The 18523-nt window shown below is 34.7% G+C and overlaps 1 protein-coding gene across 2 annotated transcripts in view; it reads left to right on the plus strand.

The window, feature by feature from the left end:
• CRYL1 (crystallin lambda 1) overlaps positions 1–18523 on the plus strand; it is a 182668-nt gene that overhangs the window by 97762 nt on the left and 66383 nt on the right. Inside the window, exon 4 of one of the 2 annotated variants that reach the window (XM_051986596.1) lies at positions 13355–13516. The exons of the other annotated variant lie outside the window; for it this stretch is intronic. Within the exon in view, the coding sequence (XP_051842556.1) occupies positions 13355–13516 (162 nt within the window). The remainder of the gene's footprint in view (positions 1–13354; positions 13517–18523) is intronic. 2 annotated transcript variants of the gene reach the window in all.

Genomic DNA, 18523 nt, shown 5'->3' on the forward strand with positions numbered 1-18523 from the left:
GCAGTTAAAAAGTGTCCCCCCACCCCACCCCTTCTTTATTCTCTTTGTAACACTCTTATTTTCCAATATCTGATAAGGGTCAAGATTTCCCAATTCCAACTCAGATTCCTCCCTTCTCCCCCTTTGCAACTCTTTGTTTTCTTTAAGAACTTCATTATCTCCAATACCTTGGAATGAAGAGGGTGATACATTCTTTCGGCACAGTTTTGATGAAAACTAAGAAAAGTTAAATGGGAAAAATTTTCAGGCTCAGATATTGATTTCAGGTTGATTCTATTTTTTAATACTTGTTTTTTAACTTCAGATTAAAAAAAAACTATTTGAATGTTTACAACTCAACTCTAAATTCTGGCTAAAATTTTCACAGCTAATCATCAGCTCTCAAAATTCTTCATATTATTTACAAATTTTTTTTTTCTTTTCTGCTTTTCCCACAACCTTTTTTTTCATGAAAACCAGAGGTTGAAAAAATTTATCAAAGCTTGAACCTAGGTGCCAAAACTCTGAGTGTGCTTTCAATGATTATTTACTTTCAGTAGCCAGAAATAAATGAACTTTCAACCCAGTTAGGAAGAATAATTGGCAGATATATAGAACTTTCTTCCCCTAATGGCAGAACCCCAGGAGTACAATTACTCCTGTTCTAAACTGCTTCCTTCTACTCCTGTGTTCCTATCTTGATTCTTTTGAGCTGTTATAGGATCTCAGTCTCCTTCTTTGGGGCCATATGCTTCAGGTTATCTTTCCTGTGCACATCCCCTAACTCCCACTCCACCCTTAATCTATCCTCAGAAGTTGATTTGAAGGAATGCTCATTGCTTTGGGCATCAATATTGCTTGCCTTTAATATTTATTTGCCATCTTCATAAATATTGTCTCCTTCATAGTCTCACAACATTAAGTAAGTTTAAGATTGCAAAGTATAATCCAACTCTGAAATTTATAATGTTTTTGCTTTGGCAAGAAGTTGAAATACTTCAAAATACTACTGACTACACGTTGGCAAATGTCTTTTCCAAAGGCAGTAACATCAGCAGGACTGATCAGTTAATCAAATGAAAACCTCCAGGGATGCATTCTCTTGGAAGGCACACATTTGTGAGGTCAAGTGTGTTTTCTTTAAAATTTACAGAGATTATGTTTAAACCAGATTACTTGGATTTATTCTGTTTTCTTTTTTATCTTGGGAGTGTTGAAAGAAACTAAAAATGTTTATGTAAAAAGATACCACTTATTTTATTTCCTCCAAGATTGTTTAAAGCCTAAAGATTTTTTTGTTTTTTATCACTTTATTCCAACTCAGCTTTTGCCCTTGCCCTTCTTGTACTTGATATAAATTATCAGAATTGCTGTCAGGTTAGGACACCATTGCCAAGAGATCACTGAGCCCCTTATTTTGGACTAGCCTCCTTCAACAAATATTGTGCCTGAGGGATCCCAATGAAAGCTTTACTATTCTTATCATCATTTCCTGACAACAATAACACTTGTCAAGCTCTAGGGATACAAATACAAACTAAAATTAAAAAGGCCTTGCCCTCAAGTTGCTTATATTCTAATTAGGAATACAACACTTAAAAGGGAACTGAAAAGCAAGAGATTGGAGGAAGGTTGGAAGGAGAAAGAGAGAAAGGATATGGGAGACTGGAGAAAGGAGCAACATGATGGCAAAGGGGCATGACTCCAGAGAGTCAGAAGCACAGCTGGGAGGAGAATGGAACATAATTGAGATGGGATAGTCTTATAAATGGAGGTCTCAGAAGAAATATATTAGTGGCAGATTCTGACATGACATAAGGATGTTTCAGGTTGAGAAGACCCCTAGACACTAAGAGAAATTGTGGGTAAGAGGGTGAAATCTGGAGAGTCAGAAGCACAGCTGGAAGGGGAGTCTTATGGTAAAGGGCCATATAGGTAGCTAGCATTATAGAACCTACTAAATCTTAAAGCTAAAAGATTTCTTAGAGGTTCTTAGTCCAGTCTGTAACTCAATAGCAATCTCCATTGTAGAGTCCTCTACTAAAGGTCATTTGATTTCTGCTCAAAAGTCTTTTGGAAAGAAGAGTTTCCCCTTGTCTCCCAAATTAGCCCATTTTACTTTGGGACAAATGTTTCCTTATCAGGAGTCAACTTAGATGGGTGTTAGGTGGATTCAGAGTCCATGCTTGTCAGCTATGGAAGGCTTGGAGCTTTGGTTTGGATAGATAATGTGCTTCTGAGACCAAGAAGGAATCCTAAAGAATGAATTAGGAAAAAGGAAAAAGAATCTATATATTCTAAAATGTTTATAGCAGTTCTCTTTGTGGTAGCAAAGAACTGCAATGCTTATCAGTTGGGAAATGGCTGAACTAGTTGTGGTATATGATTGTGATTGTCATGAAATGCTAGAAAAATATGTAACAACTTGCACAAAATAATGAAAAGCAAAATGAGCAGAACCAAGAGAACATTATTTTAAGAATGAGTAAATAAGTGATTTTGAATATTATAAATACCCAAATTAAATTATAAAGGACATATGAAGAAAGACACTATTTACATCCAGAGAAAGAATTGATAAATAGATAAGTAGAAGTATGTACAGAATAATTTAACATATGTGTGTACACATTTACACATACACACTATATATGTATATATAAACACACCTATTTATGTCTGATGGCATTCATGGGATGGAGTAGGGGTGGAGGAGGGAAAAAAGGGAAAAAAAGAAATTCACATGACAATTTTGTTCTATATCTGAAAGGAATAGCAATGTGCATAGTAGTTTTGCAGTTTCATTTGCAATCATCTTATTTATTGTACTATGTTATTGCAATACTTGTTTTATTCCACAAAGTAAAAATAAAAAAAGTGAATTATTGAATCAGGTCAGTTTTGGCACTGATATGTGCCACCACTGATAAATGGCACCAGTTAGAGGCAAGATGGCAGCAAAGACCAAATAACAAAGATGTAGTTTAGTTCAATATCGGTGCATAAGAGGTAGCTCCATTTCTGCTTGCTGCCACTGTGGTTTTATTGCCTTTATGTGGACACTGAATCTTCCCTGACTTTTTTTCTCCCTCTGCTCTTCCCATTCCTATCAATATAACTAGCTGGCTGAGCTTGTGCACCTCCTTCCATTACCACAGGAATTGTTAGTGGAGGTATCTAAGTGCCCAGCTGTGGGAAAATACATACCACTAATGTAAAGTCACCTGCTGGTGGTGATTATATCTTTGGAAAAGGGGTATAATTATAGGCAGGACTAACAGCTCCCTAGCTTTCATGCCTGTAGGTTGGTTTAATGGCTTGGCTGAGAAACAATATGAGACCATTGGGGCTATTTAAGAGTGGTGGTGGCTTAATCCAGAGTTTAGATTTGCAATCATTGCCCATAGTAGTATCTAGTTTCCTTCCTTTACTGCCCTTTTTTTCTGAGTGTGGTCCCCTGTGGGTTTTTTACATTGAATTGGAACCATTTAGAATGTGTAAGAGTGAGTCTTGTATGTGTGTACTTTAGGGAGAATGAGGGTCTCTGGTAAATTCACACTCATATTTTATGTCTGGGGGTTATAGGAATAGGTTGGATGAAAGACAGGAGTTGGTTACTAATTTCCTAATTTTCATGTGAAGAAAGATCGTTTCCAAGCTGAGTTTTGTAAATTTGTATCTGAGATGCAGGAGGCACATGAGTTAATATTTAAATTGGATGTATAATCCAGTTTCTCCTAGCACAACTCCAAGAGGGAATTTTATGGTCCTAAATTCATAGGATCATAGATTGACTCATAGATTAAGAGGACTCCTCTAATGCAGTGGTTTCAAACTCAGAAGGAAATGGGGATCACTAATCTGTACAAAAGAATCCTAGTGGGTCACAAATTGACTTAGTTCAAAAATGTAATATCTGTTTTATTGCATTTTTATTTAGTTAAATGTTTCCCAATTACATTTGAATCTGGTCCAGGCTGCTGCAGGAGTATTGTGGACTACTTAGGCTGGGAGGTACACATTTGATGCCTCTGATATAGTCCAGTCACTGTATTAGAGAGGAGGAAACTGAGTTCCTAGGAAGTGAGCCTGATATCATACTTCAAGAGCAAACAAGAATAATGCCTGTAATCTTTGCACATTATCTTCTGGAAATGACATGATTTTTAACTTATGATACCCACATGCCAATTATTCTTTGAATAATTTTCTAGATTAGTCACATTGACTCCATATACATATAGGTATAATGTCACATATATATAACAGGCCAAGTCTTCAGAGATTTTAGAAAGGAAGATGAGTCCTTGTGTATGAAGTAATTTATTCTTCATGCCCTTCACAAAATAGATTTATGGCTTCTTTTTTTTTTATTTCTATAGCTGCTCCTTTGTCTTTTTAACCCATTCAAATCTTTTCTGAACAAAACATTCTTTTCTTGACAGAAGTTAGTACCTTTTTGGAACAGGCTATGATGTTATTGGTTGTGTGCATAAAGAAACAAGAAATTGGATTGGGTATATATATATTTTTAATAGCTTTTTATATACAAACATATACATGGGTAATTTTTCAACATTGACCCTTGCAAAACCTTCTGTTTCAGTTTTTCCCCTCCTTCCCTCCAACCCCTCCCCTAGATGGCAGGTAGTCCCATACATGTTAAATATGTTAAAGTATATGTTCAATACAATATATGTATATATATTTATACAGTTATCTTGTTGCACAAGAAAGATTGGATTTAGAAAGAAGGTAAAAATAACCGGAGAAGAAAAAACAAAAATGCAAGTGAACAATAACAGAAAGAGTAGAAATGTTATGTTGTGGTATTGGGTAGATATTTAAACTTAGAGAAAAGAAAGAATTTAGCTAGAGTGCTGGACCTGGAGTTAGGAAGACCTGAGTTTTTGAATCCTGCCTCAGAAACTTTCTGGCTGTGTGACCCTGGAGAAATCACTTCACTTCTGTCTGCCTCAGTTTCTTCAACAATAAAATAGTGATGTGACTGTAGTGAATGTTGTCCTTGGTTCTTTTGAGGATCAAATAAGATAACATATGTAAAATGCTTTGACAAATTTTCATTATTCTTATTATCGATTATGAGCAAATCAGGAATTTTCATTGGCCATATGATTGAAGTTGAAGATTCACCAACTGATATTGGAATAGTTTTTTTTTTTTTAAATAGCTTTTTCATTTTCAAAATACATGGAAAGATAGTTTTCAACATTCATCCTTGTAAAACCTGTGTTCCATATTTTTCCCTCTTCTCTCCTTTCCTCCCCTAGACAGCAAATATAGATTAAACATGTGCAATTCTTCTAAACATATTTCCACATTTATCATGCTGCAAAAGAAAAAAATCAGACAAAAAGAAAAAAAAAATAGAGGGGAAAAAAAAGCAATCAAAAACAACAACAAAAGTGAAAATACTATGTTATCATCCACATTCTGTCCCTATAAACCTCTCTCTTGATGTAGATGGCTCTCTCCATCACAAGTCTATTGGAATTGGCCTGAATCATCTTATTGTTGAAAAGAGCCAAGTCCATCACAGTTAATCATCACATAATCTTGTTGTTGCTGTGTACAATGTTCTTTTGGTTCTATTTACTTCCCTTAGCATCAATTCATGTCTCTCCAGGCCTTTCTGAAATCATCCTGATGGTCATTTCTTACAGAACAATAATATTCCATAACATTCATATAGCACATTTTATTCAGCCATTTTTCAACTGATGGGCATCTACTCAGTTTCCAGTTCCTTGTCACTACAAAAGAGGCTGTTACAAACATTTTTGCACATGTGGATCCTTTTTTATGGTATCTTTGGGATACAGACTGAGTAGAGACATTCCTGGATCATAGAGTATGCACAGTTTGATAGCTCTTTGGGCACAGTTTCAAATTGCTCTCCAGAATAGTTGAATGAATTCACAATTCCACCAACAATGCATTAGTGTCCCACTTTTCCCTCATCCCCTCCAATATTCATCACTATCGTTTCCTGTCATCTTAGCCAATCTGAGAGGTATGAAGTGATACGTCAGAGTTGTCTTAATTTTTCTAATCAATAGTGAGTTTTTCATATGACTAGAAATGGCTTTAATTTCTTCATCTGAAAATTTTCTGTTCTTATCCTTTTACCATTTGTAATTGAAAAATAACTTTTATTCTTATAAATTTGATTCAGTTTTCTATGTATTTTAGAAATGAGGCCTTTATCAGAGCTCTTGAATGTAAGTTCCCCCTCCTCCCCTAGTTTTCTGTTTTCCTTTTAATCTTGGTTGCATCGATTTCATTTGTATAGAACCTTTTAAAATTAATATAATCAAAATTATCCATTTTGTATTCCATAATGTTCTCTAGTTCATCTTTGGCTATAAATTTCTTCCTTCTTCACAGATCTGAGAGATAAATTATCCATTGTTCTCTTAATTCACTTATAGTATCATACTTTATGTTTAAATCATGAACCCATTTTGACATTTTGGTATAGGGTGTTAGGTGTTCATTAGTTCTTAGTTTCTGCCATACCATTTTTCAATTTTCCCAGAAATTTTTTGTCAAATAGCAAGTTCTTATCTCAGAAGTTGGAGTCTTTAGGCTTATTAGACACTAGATTACTATAGTCATTAACTATTGTGTCTTGTAAACCTAACCTATTCCACTGATCCACTACTCTATTTCTTAGACAATACCAAATGGTTTTGATGACTGTTGCTTTATAATATAATTTTAGGTCTGGTACATCTATGGCACTTTACATTTTTTTCATTAATTCTCTTGAAATTCTTGACTTTTTGTTTTTTCCACATGAATTTTGATATTTTTCTGTGATGTTCTCTTCTTTTCTATAATATGATGGTTCTCTCTGGGAGCAGGTTTCTTGGGGAAGTTTTCTGGAGGCAGCCTTAGTTTCAGTTCCAAGTAATAATCATCTCAAATGGAGCCAGGTGTTAAAGGTTTAAATCCTTTATTGTCTCCTTCAAAATAGCCTGGTTAGTTTTCTTAGAGTTCTGTCTCCCTCCTTGGTTCCAAGAGCTCTTGCAGCTTGTCTGCCAGCTTCAGCCTCCAGCTCTTTCTGAATCTTGGTTCTTTTTTTTTTTTTTTTTATAACTTTTTATTGATAGAACCCATGCCAGGGTAATTTTTTTTTACAGCATTATCCCTTGCATTCACTTCTGTTCTGATTTTTCCTCTCCCTCCCTCCACCCCTTCCCCTAGATGGCAAGCAGTCCTTTACATGTTGAAGAGGTTACAGTATATCCTAGATACAATATATGTGTGCAGAACTGAACAGTTTTCTTGTTGCACAGGGAGAATTGAATTCAGAAGGTAGAAATAACCCGGGAAGAAAAATAAAAATGCAAGCAGTTTATATTCATTTCCCAGTGTTCTTTCTTTGGGTGTAGCTGCTTCTGTCCATCTTTGATCTGAATTAACTCTCTTTATCGAAGAGATCCACTTCCATCTTTGATCTGAATTAACTCTCTTTATCGAAGAGATCCACTTCCATCAGAATACATCCTCATACAGTATCGTTGTTGAGAGGTATATAATGATCTCCTGGTTCTGCTCGTTTCACTTAGCATCAGTTCATGAAAGTCTCGCCAGTCCTCTCTGTATTCATCCTGCTGGTCATTCCTTACAGAACAATAATTGAATCTTGGTTCTGAATCTCCCGACTGAATTCTGGCTCTCAATCTCTTTAACTGACTCTTCCACTGACTCCTGGCTCTCAATATCTCCAACTAACTTACTTCTGACTCCAGGAGTTCCTTATATATGATCTCTTAAAGGTGTGAACCCAAAGGTTGACTCTTCCTCTGAGAGATGGGATTGTGGGTTTCTGACTTGTGAATCTCCCGGACTTGTGAACTCTAATGTATGAGCTAATGTGTGAACTCTCAAAGCTGTAAACTTAAGCATTGTTTCTATCAATTCTAGGGACTTAACATCTTGTTTCAAGTTCTGGCTCATAACATTTTTCTAGTTTTCTAAAGTAATTTCCTGGCAGTTAGATTGGTATGGCACTGAATTAAGTAAATTAATTTAGGTACAATTATCATTTTTATTATATTAGCTTGGCCTAGCCATAAGCACTTGATATTCTTCCAATTCTTTAGATCTAATTTTATTTGTGTGAAAAGTGTTTTGTAATTCTGTTCATATAGTTCCTGACTTTGTCTTGGCAGGTAAATTCCCAAATATTTTATAGTGTGTACAGTTATTTTAAATGGAATTTCTCTCTTTCTGCTGGATTTTGTTGGTAATATATAGAAATGCTTATGATTTATGTGGATTTATTTTGTATTCTGCAACTTTGCAAAAGTTGTTAATTGTTCCTAATAGTTTTTTAGTTGATTCTCTAGGATTCTCTAATTATACCATTATATCACATGCAAAGAGTGATAATTTTGTTTCCTCATTACCTTCTCTAATTTCTTCAATTTCTTTTTCTTCTCTTAATTGCTAGAGTTAACATTTCTAATATAAGACTGAATGGTAATGGGCAACCTTATATCACTCCCGATGGAATCGCTTTTAAAGTGAAGTTTATTTCCATTTCCATTTTAAAAAGGAGGAAAGATCCTCTGCAATTACCAATAAATTGAGACCTTTTTTCTTCATTGCTTTTTCCCTCAAAAAATGTCAGATGGGGAGCTTCTTTAGAAGCCTTAACTTTAGATATAAAGTACCTTATGAGTACATTCATAAAATTTCTCATGTAAACAGTGCTGGACATTGAAGGTTCCTATGATTCTGTTTTATTTAGCAAAAAGGTTGCTTTTTTAAGAAAGGAATTTGAATTGTTAAAATATCACAATGATTTAAAAACTGCAGGTGCAGTCATAATATTCACAATGTAGAATTTATTTGCTTTGGAAAATGTAAATGAAATAGTTGTATTTATCAAGGAACTGCTTTAGAAGAAAATGCTTGCCTAGCTCCCTTTCTCCAAAGAGTTTATTCTGGAAAACTGACAAATTGGCATGTAACTGACTCTTCCAGTTAGATGCTCTTGAGGTTGGATTAAATTGAAAGTCAAGCATGATACTTCCGGTAGATGCTGGAATCTTGGACAAGAGTTTGATTTTTGTAGTTATGGCTTTTGAGAAGAACATGGCCATGAGACTTTAAAATGTCCAGAGTGGATTCCTACCTGGGTTGCAGAGTTCTTTTTATAAGAGAGCATGGTTATTGTGGAGATTTGGAGCTGTTTTGCCTCCTCATTGTTTGATGATCATTTTTCTCAGGGCAAACAATAGCTGCAGAATTCTCTTATTTTGTTATCAGCATTAAGTGATGAAATTCCTGATTTATAGTATTTCAGTCTTGCTTTCCCCATCTCTGTACTTTAGGGAGTCAGTATCCCTTGTTGGAGAAAATGATTCCAAGCTTGACATGGACAGAGACATTATTGCCCTGGTCCAACAAATCGAATACAATTGGGCCACTATAAAAGATACTTCAAGCAAATGTGCCATTTAAAAACCTTACATAATCATAGCAGGTTTGGGTTTCCTACTTTCAAGTTTTCTTACCTCTTTGATTATCACAGGATCTGAAGAAAGGCATAGAATTTCAGGGGGAGAATCTGTAGGGCATGCGACAATAAGGCTATTCATTCATGGCTCCTCTTTTATTAGCTCTTGCAGTATCTGCATCATTCCTAGTCTCTGGCTTTGCTAAAAGAATCTATTTAAACTCAACCCAACTCACAAACTTAACTGATCCAGGAATTACTCAATACAACTAGGCAGTTACTGTAGCTTTTTTTTGATAAGGAGATTTAATACAATGGGCTTTACAGTTCTTAAATGACTCCACTTTTTTCTATCTTTGTAACGTGGTACTTTTCTGACCTTTTGTTCTTAGTAAAATTCCTGCATAGTTTGTGATATTTTAAAAAAGTATACACAAATACAACATCAACTCCCCACCCTGTGGAGTAAAAGTTTTAACTCCTGTAGATCAAATGCAAGTGGAATTTATGCCTCCTGAAGGATATTTACACAGCTGATTTAAGTGTACAGCAGAGCCTCTGGACAATATTAAATTTAAATAGAAACCTTCTTTTGGGGGGTATTGCTGATAAAATGGATAAGAGAGTTGACACTGATTTAACTTTCTAGTGCTAATTGGAAGTTCTATTCATCTAACAAAATTAACAATTTATAGTAGTTTACCTAAGATGAAACTATTCAGGAAGAGTTTGAGAATCACTGTGTGGGTGAGAATCACTGTGTGGGCAAAAAGATAAGCACAAAGAAGCGGTCACTATGTGCATCTACCTTCCCTTCCATCTGTGACTAGATTGAGATCCCAAGTGGCTTGGAATGATCCCAACCTGTTTAGTCAGCAGAATCTTTTGATACAGAATTCTCAATGGCAAATCCAGGAGAATGTAGTCTTGTTTCTGTACTTTAGAGTGGTAGTTCCCTTCTTTTCAGTTGCAGCACTTTAAGGAGGAGCCAATGGCATTACATCAAGAGATCATTTTCATTAAATGACTTTGTATAATAAATAAACATTTCCTGCAGACTGTTGTTACTGTTTTAAAAATATGCATATAGTTTAGTTGAGCTTATTATTAATTCCAGTAATAATAATAGTGGTAGCTAGGGTTTTTATGGGGCAGCTAGGTGGCACAATGGGTAGACTACTGAACCTGAAGTCAGGAAGACTCATCTTCCTGAATTAAAAACTGGCCTCAGACATTTACTAGCAGTGTGACCCTGGACAAATCACTTTACTCTGCCTAAGTTTTTCATCTGTAAAATGAGCTACAGAAAGAGATGGCAAACCTCTTTAATTTATTTGCCAAGAAAACCCCAAATAAGTCTCACAAAAGTAAGACATAACTGAAAATGACTGAACCAAACATTTGTATAGCATTTTAAAGTTTATAAAGCATTTTATACATATTATCTCATTTAGTCCTCATGGCTAACCTGTGCTATTATTATCACAATTTTCAGATATAAGAGATCACATAACTAGAAAGTGTTTGAGCAATATTTAAACCTTGGGTTTCCATGGCTAAGGAAATATTAATTTACTTAACATTCTTAATTTTTTCTCATGCATTTTTTTGAATCATTAGATTCAAATAAGCATATTTACCATCATATCAAAGTCAAAAAAAACCTTTTTGTTGTACTCAAAAATATTTGAAACTATGGTTCAGATTGTCTCTATAAGCATCTTTGCTTCCTCAGTCTCTCCCCATTTATTGCCTACAAAACACCCATATCTTCTCCATCCTTAAAAAATCGTCAGTTCTATTATCCTGTCTCTTCTGCTATCTATAATCATTGCCTCTATTTTTCTTCTCACTGACTCATTTTTCAGTCCTTTTCAGTCTAGCTTCTGAATGGATCACTCAGTTGACACTACTCTCTCCAAAATTATCATTGATCTTTTAGCTGACAAATCTAAAATCCTTTTCCAAATCATACTTTCTGAACTCTTTGCAGCCTTTGCCACTACTAACCATGTTCTCCTCCTAGATAATGTCGCTTTCTGAACTCTCTGCAGTCTTTGCTACTACTACCATGTTCTCCTCCTAGATAATGTCTCTTCACTGCGTTTTCATGACACTCCTCTCTCATGACATGGTACTGTTCTTTCTACATATCTGACCTCTGGTTGTTTCTTGATATTATATTACCTAAGTATTGATGTTCTCCAAGGCTCTACCCTTTACCTTCTTGTCTTTTCTCTATATATTTATTACACAACTTTATCAGCTCCCAAACATTTGATTATCATGTCTATATACATGATTCTCAGATCTATTTATCTTGCCCTCATCTTTCTCCTGAGCTCCAGGAAGGCATTACCATTTGAATGTTGGAACTCGTAAACTGGATATTATAGACATTTAAAACTCAACAAATCTAAAACAACTCATTTTGCCCTGCCACAATTTTCAAAATGTATCCCTTTATAATGAATTTCCTTATTACGATCCTCCCAGTTTCCTAGCTTCATAACCTTGGTAATATCCCCTATTCCTAACTCTCTGTCACCCTATATCTCCAATCTTGTTTTTCAAACAGTAACTTCAGTATGCAGAAAATGTTTATTTATTATACAAAGTCATTTAATGAAAATGATCTCTTGATGTAATGCCATTGGCTCCTCCCTAAGATGCTGCAACTGAAAAGAAGGGAATCACCACTCTAAAGTACAGAAACAAGGCTGGATCCTCCTGGATTTGCCATTGAGAATTCTGTATCAAAAGGTTCTGCTGACTAAACAGTCATTCCAACCCACTTGGGATCTTAATCTAGTCACTGGATAGAAGGGAAGGTAGATGCACACAGTGATCACTTCAAATCTTTTTTTATTCCTTCATACATCTCTTGACTCTGTCCCCTTCTGTCTACTCTCATGCCATTGTCCTCATTTAAACACTCATCTCTTAGATTATTGCCTCCTACTTGGTTTCCTTGGTTTAAGTCTCTACTTATTCCAATCCATTCTCCATACAAGTGCCAAAATAATCATTTTTTTCTAATGTCCAGCTCTGTCCATGTCACTATCCTTAGTATCTCTAGGTGCAAATATAAACTTTTAAATGTTGCTCTTAAAGTTCTTTCCAATTTAACTTGTCAGTTTTATTACACAGTCTTGCCTCCCTTCTCTCGCTAGGTGGTCCCAGCCAATGGGCTTCATTAATGTACTCTTACACAGCCCATATCCAGTTTCCATGTTTTTGTACTAGTTGTCTTTCATACCTGAAATGAACTCCCCCTTTGCCTCTGCCTCTGAGAATGCAGATTTCTGTTAATAGTTCAGACACTACCTTCTAACTTTCTGATTCATTTCCCTCTGTCTCCTTCTGCTTCCCTAACTTTTATTTGTTATTGATTGGATAAATACCTATAGGTGAATATACCCATATCATCTAATAAAATAGCTATGAACTACTTAATTTTCATCTTTGTATCTTGATTTTTAAGTTGTATATATGTCATATACCTTTTTGGGTAGCATATAAAGAAAGCTCTTTGGAAATTATATGATGTAAAATATATTCTAATTCTATGCTTATTATTTTCCTGGGAAAATCAGTTCTTTAGCTTGTTAGGGCAGGCCAACTGCTTTAAACAAAGAAAAAGTAAATGGTTAAGAACACTATGTTTGCAGCAGTTTGCTTGCCTGAGGTATGTAGTCTGTCTATAAATCACACCTCCCAACTGGCTTGGCAAACTTCTGGTAGAAGGTAGAAGGTATTTTTTGTGGGTTTTATATTATTTCCTTTTTGGAACAAATCCAACCGAGAAATGCTCCTGTGAAGTTAATGAGAAGTATACTCATCATTAATAGTAATTATAAATCTGTCTCCCATTGTTTTCAGGAATGCACTCCCGAAAATCTTGATTTGAAAAAGAAGGTTTTTTCTCAATTAGACCTTATTGTTGATGATAAAGTCATCTTGAGCAGCTCCAGTTCCTGCCTTTTGCCTTCAAAGATGTTTGTGGGTTTGAAGCATGTAAAACAATGCATTGTAGCTCATCCTGTGAGTACCTAAATATGTTTTGATTTTTTTTCTTTATTATTTCTTTTGTTAATTTCCTTACCAATTCACTAAGATTTTTTCCAAGAAGCAATTTTATATTCTACATATGAGATAGGTAAAAGTCTGAATCAATGTTTATGGTGTAACAGGTTTGACATATAAGTGACACAAATTTATCTATTGTCTATGCCTAAATAATCATTCAGATTGTTTCAAAACAGTTTTTAAGTTAATGTAATAATAATAGATCTGCAGGAATCATTATCAGATTTTCTCTTCTTTTTATTAAGTTCTACAAATAGACATTATGCCTAGGTAATAAAAGGGGCAGTTGTATGGTGCAGTGAATAGAGCGCTAGACTTGGAATTGGGAAGAGTCCTTTTCATGAACTGGAGAAAGAAATGGCAGGCTACTTTAGTAACTTTGGCAGGAAACAGCCCCCCCCCCCCCCAAGAGTCATGAAGAATCAGATATGACTGAAAATGACTAAAGAATAATAAATGTAAATGTAAAAAAATCAGTTTTTAGATCATCTATAAATATTAACTGTTAGTACTCTAATTCTGAGACTTTTATCCAGAGACCAGTGATCCACAAGTAAGCCTACCACTGAATTAACTGGATGACAATCAATTTAGGCATTGCCACCATAAGCTAAACAAAAAAACTAAAGAAAATTATAACTAAATGGAAGGAATGGGTAATAGTTACCTTATCAAGAAATAAATGAAGGCACAGATAGAGTTTTACCATGCATACAAAGACAAGAAGAAATATGAAATTTGGTTATCTTGTCTTGCAAAGCTCAGAATAAGCATTTAAAAAAAACACCACCATGAAATTTTTTGTAACTTCTATATCAACATCTGTTTGAGAAGCTCAAGAAGTAGAGTAGTTCCATGAATAACTGAATAATAGCCTTCAAATTAAATCAATTTATATTTTACTACTTAGTAACTTCTCTGCCAAAGTGGGCATAGGAGGAGGACAGCAAAAAAAATATATTCGAAAACATGATTTAGATCAGAGACCAAAGGCTTGTTGACTACATAAAAGGCTCAAGTATATGTATTATGAACATGTTCTTCAAGAAGAGAGTTAAAAAATGTTGGAAACATTAAATAAAATCACACATTAAAATGAAACTAATTATATTCTAAGAAAAAACCTAATTACTAATAGAATCATTTTTTAATCACCAATTTGCACACAATCAGATCATCAACTTGTTAAAGGTAAAAATCAGTGCCAAAGTAGAAAAATGAATAAAAATGGAAAAGTAAAACATTTAATGTAATCTGTTTAAACAGTTGCCAACTTAAAAAAAAAAAAGGAAAAGTGAATAAAAGAACAGACATTGACACAGGTCATTATCATTTCCTAAAGAATTTAAACCAGTATAACCAATTAACACAATGATGAGATGAGCAAATTTTGAAAAGTCTTTTAGTGAGTGAACCTTTGATCTCCTTTTTAAGGAGAACAATATGGCAATTAAGTACAACATTGGTTTAGTGTGTAAACTCATTTGTAAAATTTTATAAAAGACAATGATGGAAAATTGTAGAGGGTCACAAATAGTGGAGGAACTCTGGGTAAGGTATAAGATCCTTTAGTCCACAGGGAACCTGCTAACAGTGTCTGGTTTGGTTCCCCATTTCCCCTAAAAATTTTCAGCCTTCCTGAGAAATCAGGGGTGGTGACAACCTGTGTTATGATTGAAGCAGAGTGATATCAGGTGGAAGAGTGATACCAGATAGCAAACTACATAAAATGGCAAGTTATTTATGTGGTCCCAATGTGCAGTCTATACTAGGTGCATGCCCAGTATATTTGTTACATAAAGATATGAGAGCACAAAAAGGGGAAAGTCCTTGGAATAAACAGACCCATATTTCCACCATTCTCAGGAGTCCTGCCTCATCACTTCTTCACTAAGATGGCATATTTTAATCACCCTGGCATGGGGGCTCTAGAAAGCATGGTACTGTCACCCCAATTGGGGGCTCTAGAAAGCAGCACACAACAGAAAGTCATGATCAATATTGACTTGTAAAATATCAAGAAGAGGAAGGGGAAAATGAGTTTACAAGAAGCAAGGTAAGAAACTCAACTAAGCCAGATGAACCCAAATTAAGTACTTGGGGATAACACTGAAAGGAAGACAACAGAAAGATAAAAAAATGGAAAAGATTTGCTAAGACTTTTATAACAAACTTTTTTTTTTTTTGGTCAATGATAGCTTGTCTACTATATTTAGATATTAACATTATAATCCTTAATATGTTGTACAAAAAAGAAGAAATGTCACTTAAAAAAACCCCAAATGAGGAAAGCATCAAAATCAGACCAAGTATACACAAAGAAAGTTAGTGCTGAAAATGGCACAGTTTTGAGGCTATTAATTGTCAGGATTACTGAAAGAACACCATACACCTTTTTTTGATAATTTTATTTATTTATTTTAAATTTCCTAGTTACATGTAAAAACAATATTTTTTTGTTTGTTTATACACGTACATTCATTTTTTTTTTTTTAAACATATTTCCCTATGAATCTTGTTGGGAGAGAAAAATCATAACAAAAGTGAAAAACCAAAAAAAAAAAAAAAAAAAAAAAAAAGAAGAAAAAGTTAACACAGCATCTGTTGATTTACATTCAGTCTCCATAGTTTTCTCTCTGAGTGAGGATGGTGTTTTCCATCCAAAGTTTATTGGGGTTGCCTTGGATCACTCAACTGCTGAAAAGAACCAAGTGATCATTGCATACTCTTGATGTGGCTGTGTACAATGTTTTCTTGCCTTGTTTCACTCAACATCAGTTCAAGTAAATCTTTCTAGGCCTTTCTAAAATCATCCTGTTCATTATTTTTTATAGAACAATAATATTCCATTACTTTTATATACCATAACGTATTCAGCTATTCCCCGATTGATGGCCATCTACTCATTTTCCAGTTCTTTGCCACCACAGAAAGAGGTGCTACAAACATTTTTGCACATGTGAGTCGTTTTCCCTCTTTTATGATTTCTTTGGGATATAAAACCAATAGTGGCACAGCTGGATCAAAGAGTATACACAGTTTTATAGTCCTTTGGGCATAAGAACACAACCACTTTGGAAAAAACTTCTAAAACCTTATTGTTACCAAAAAAAGACAACTGGGGAAATAGTAACAATCCTTAATCCATGTACTTATTTTCTTTCTTCTACACCATCTTTATGAAAATAATTTTCATGCACCTATTAACATTTTTGAAATACTGTAGAGGGCTGAAACTCTTGAGTTGTTGCACTGAGGTCGGTTCAAGCACTTAGGGCTAATTACTGATTGGACAATACTCTGTGGATATATGTTTGGAAAATGGCCCTTCCCACTATCCTGTGCTGGCTTGATGATTGATGTATACAGAGAATTGTAGGAGGGACTGGGGGTGGAGTAAGACTAGCCAGAGTCACTTTGACGGTAGACAAGGAAGAAGGAGTTTGCAGAGATCCTGCTTCCATCCCCTTCACTTCTACCCCTAAAGACCAAGAATAAAGACTAAGGACTTTTGCTTATCCTGACTCTGGCTGATTCTAAGGTATCCTGGGTGCTAACGCAGTCGTCACAAAATACCTTTGAGAGGGAATAGATAGGTTTTTATAAAATATTTTATAGCAGACCATATCTTTACTATCATAATTGACTGAAAAATACAATGAATGTTAGGCTCTATTATTTATTGTTTGTTGATTATACAAAAATAGCATTAGAGGAAAATATTGCCCTTAAGGCTTTCCTTCAACAAGATATCTCTCATGCACAAAGTTACATGGTTGACAATTTTCTGATTATTAATATCAAGCAAGGCATAAAGCATATGTATATTTGCCAAAGATGTTTGCCATGATTCTTGAGTATGGTCAGTGAAGAATCCAAATGAAAGAGGGATTCCTTATAGATAAAAAGTCTTTAACTATTTGTTTGTCATGGAAGCCATTAGCTGAATCTTGAAGCCTATAGACCTCTTTTTCATAATAATGTTTTTAAATGCATAAAGTAAAATGCATAAAATTACAAAAGGATTGCAATTATTTTGAAGTGCATTTATCAAATGAATAACTCTTTCTATAGATGGTGGGGCCCTCCAAATACTTCTATTTGCAAATGGCATTAGTTTGATTTCATTAATTCCTGGAATACATGTCAAAAGAGTTTTAGCTTATTTATACACACAGGAGAACTAAGAGAATAAAGAATGGCTTTTATTTAGGTTATAATATACAGATCCAAAATAGTATGCTTCATTAGCCCGACACTGCAGATGGGCAGTGAATTGTATCTAAAATTGAATAGTAGAGAAATGAGCTAGATTTGGGAAATTGTGCAGTGTTCTAAATAATTCCAAGTTCCTCCTTGAAACAGACCTATTTTTTATTTTATTTTGCATATTTATTGATAGCTTTTGTTTTTACATAACCTCTATTCCTGAATATGTCCCTCCATCTGTCATACCCAGCAAATTGTTCCTTAGAACAAAGACTAAAAACTGAACAATTCATTAAAACTAACCAGCTAATCAGCTAAGGCTGTGTAGTGTTTCATATCTAGAAGTGAAGTTTTTTTGTCTCTACCTCAGGGCCATGCTTGAACATTTATTATTATCTGGCATTCAGCATTTTTTGTATCAGTTCATGTAAATCTTACCAGGGTTCTCTGAATTCTTCCTATTTATAATTTTTTATGGTTCAGGAACATTCCCTTATGTTTGCATGGCAAAATTTGCTTAACCTTTCCCCAATCAATGGATATTTATTTTGTCTCCAGGTTTTTACTTCCCCTTCTCTCCCATTCCCTAATACTGCTCTGAATATTTTGATAAGACTCATCTTTTTAACACCAGTTTTATTCTGGTCATGCTGTATGACTGTGAAAAGTGGAATGCCACAGTTTCTGAGGAACTAAAATTGCAGGCCATTCAAAGGACAATGAAAAGGAATATGGGGTTGGGTATGAGGAGGC

Source organism: Antechinus flavipes, chromosome 3 (genome assembly GCF_016432865.1).
Source record: "Antechinus flavipes isolate AdamAnt ecotype Samford, QLD, Australia chromosome 3, AdamAnt_v2, whole genome shotgun sequence".
Classification (NCBI taxonomy): Eukaryota; Metazoa; Chordata; class Mammalia; order Dasyuromorphia; family Dasyuridae; genus Antechinus; species Antechinus flavipes.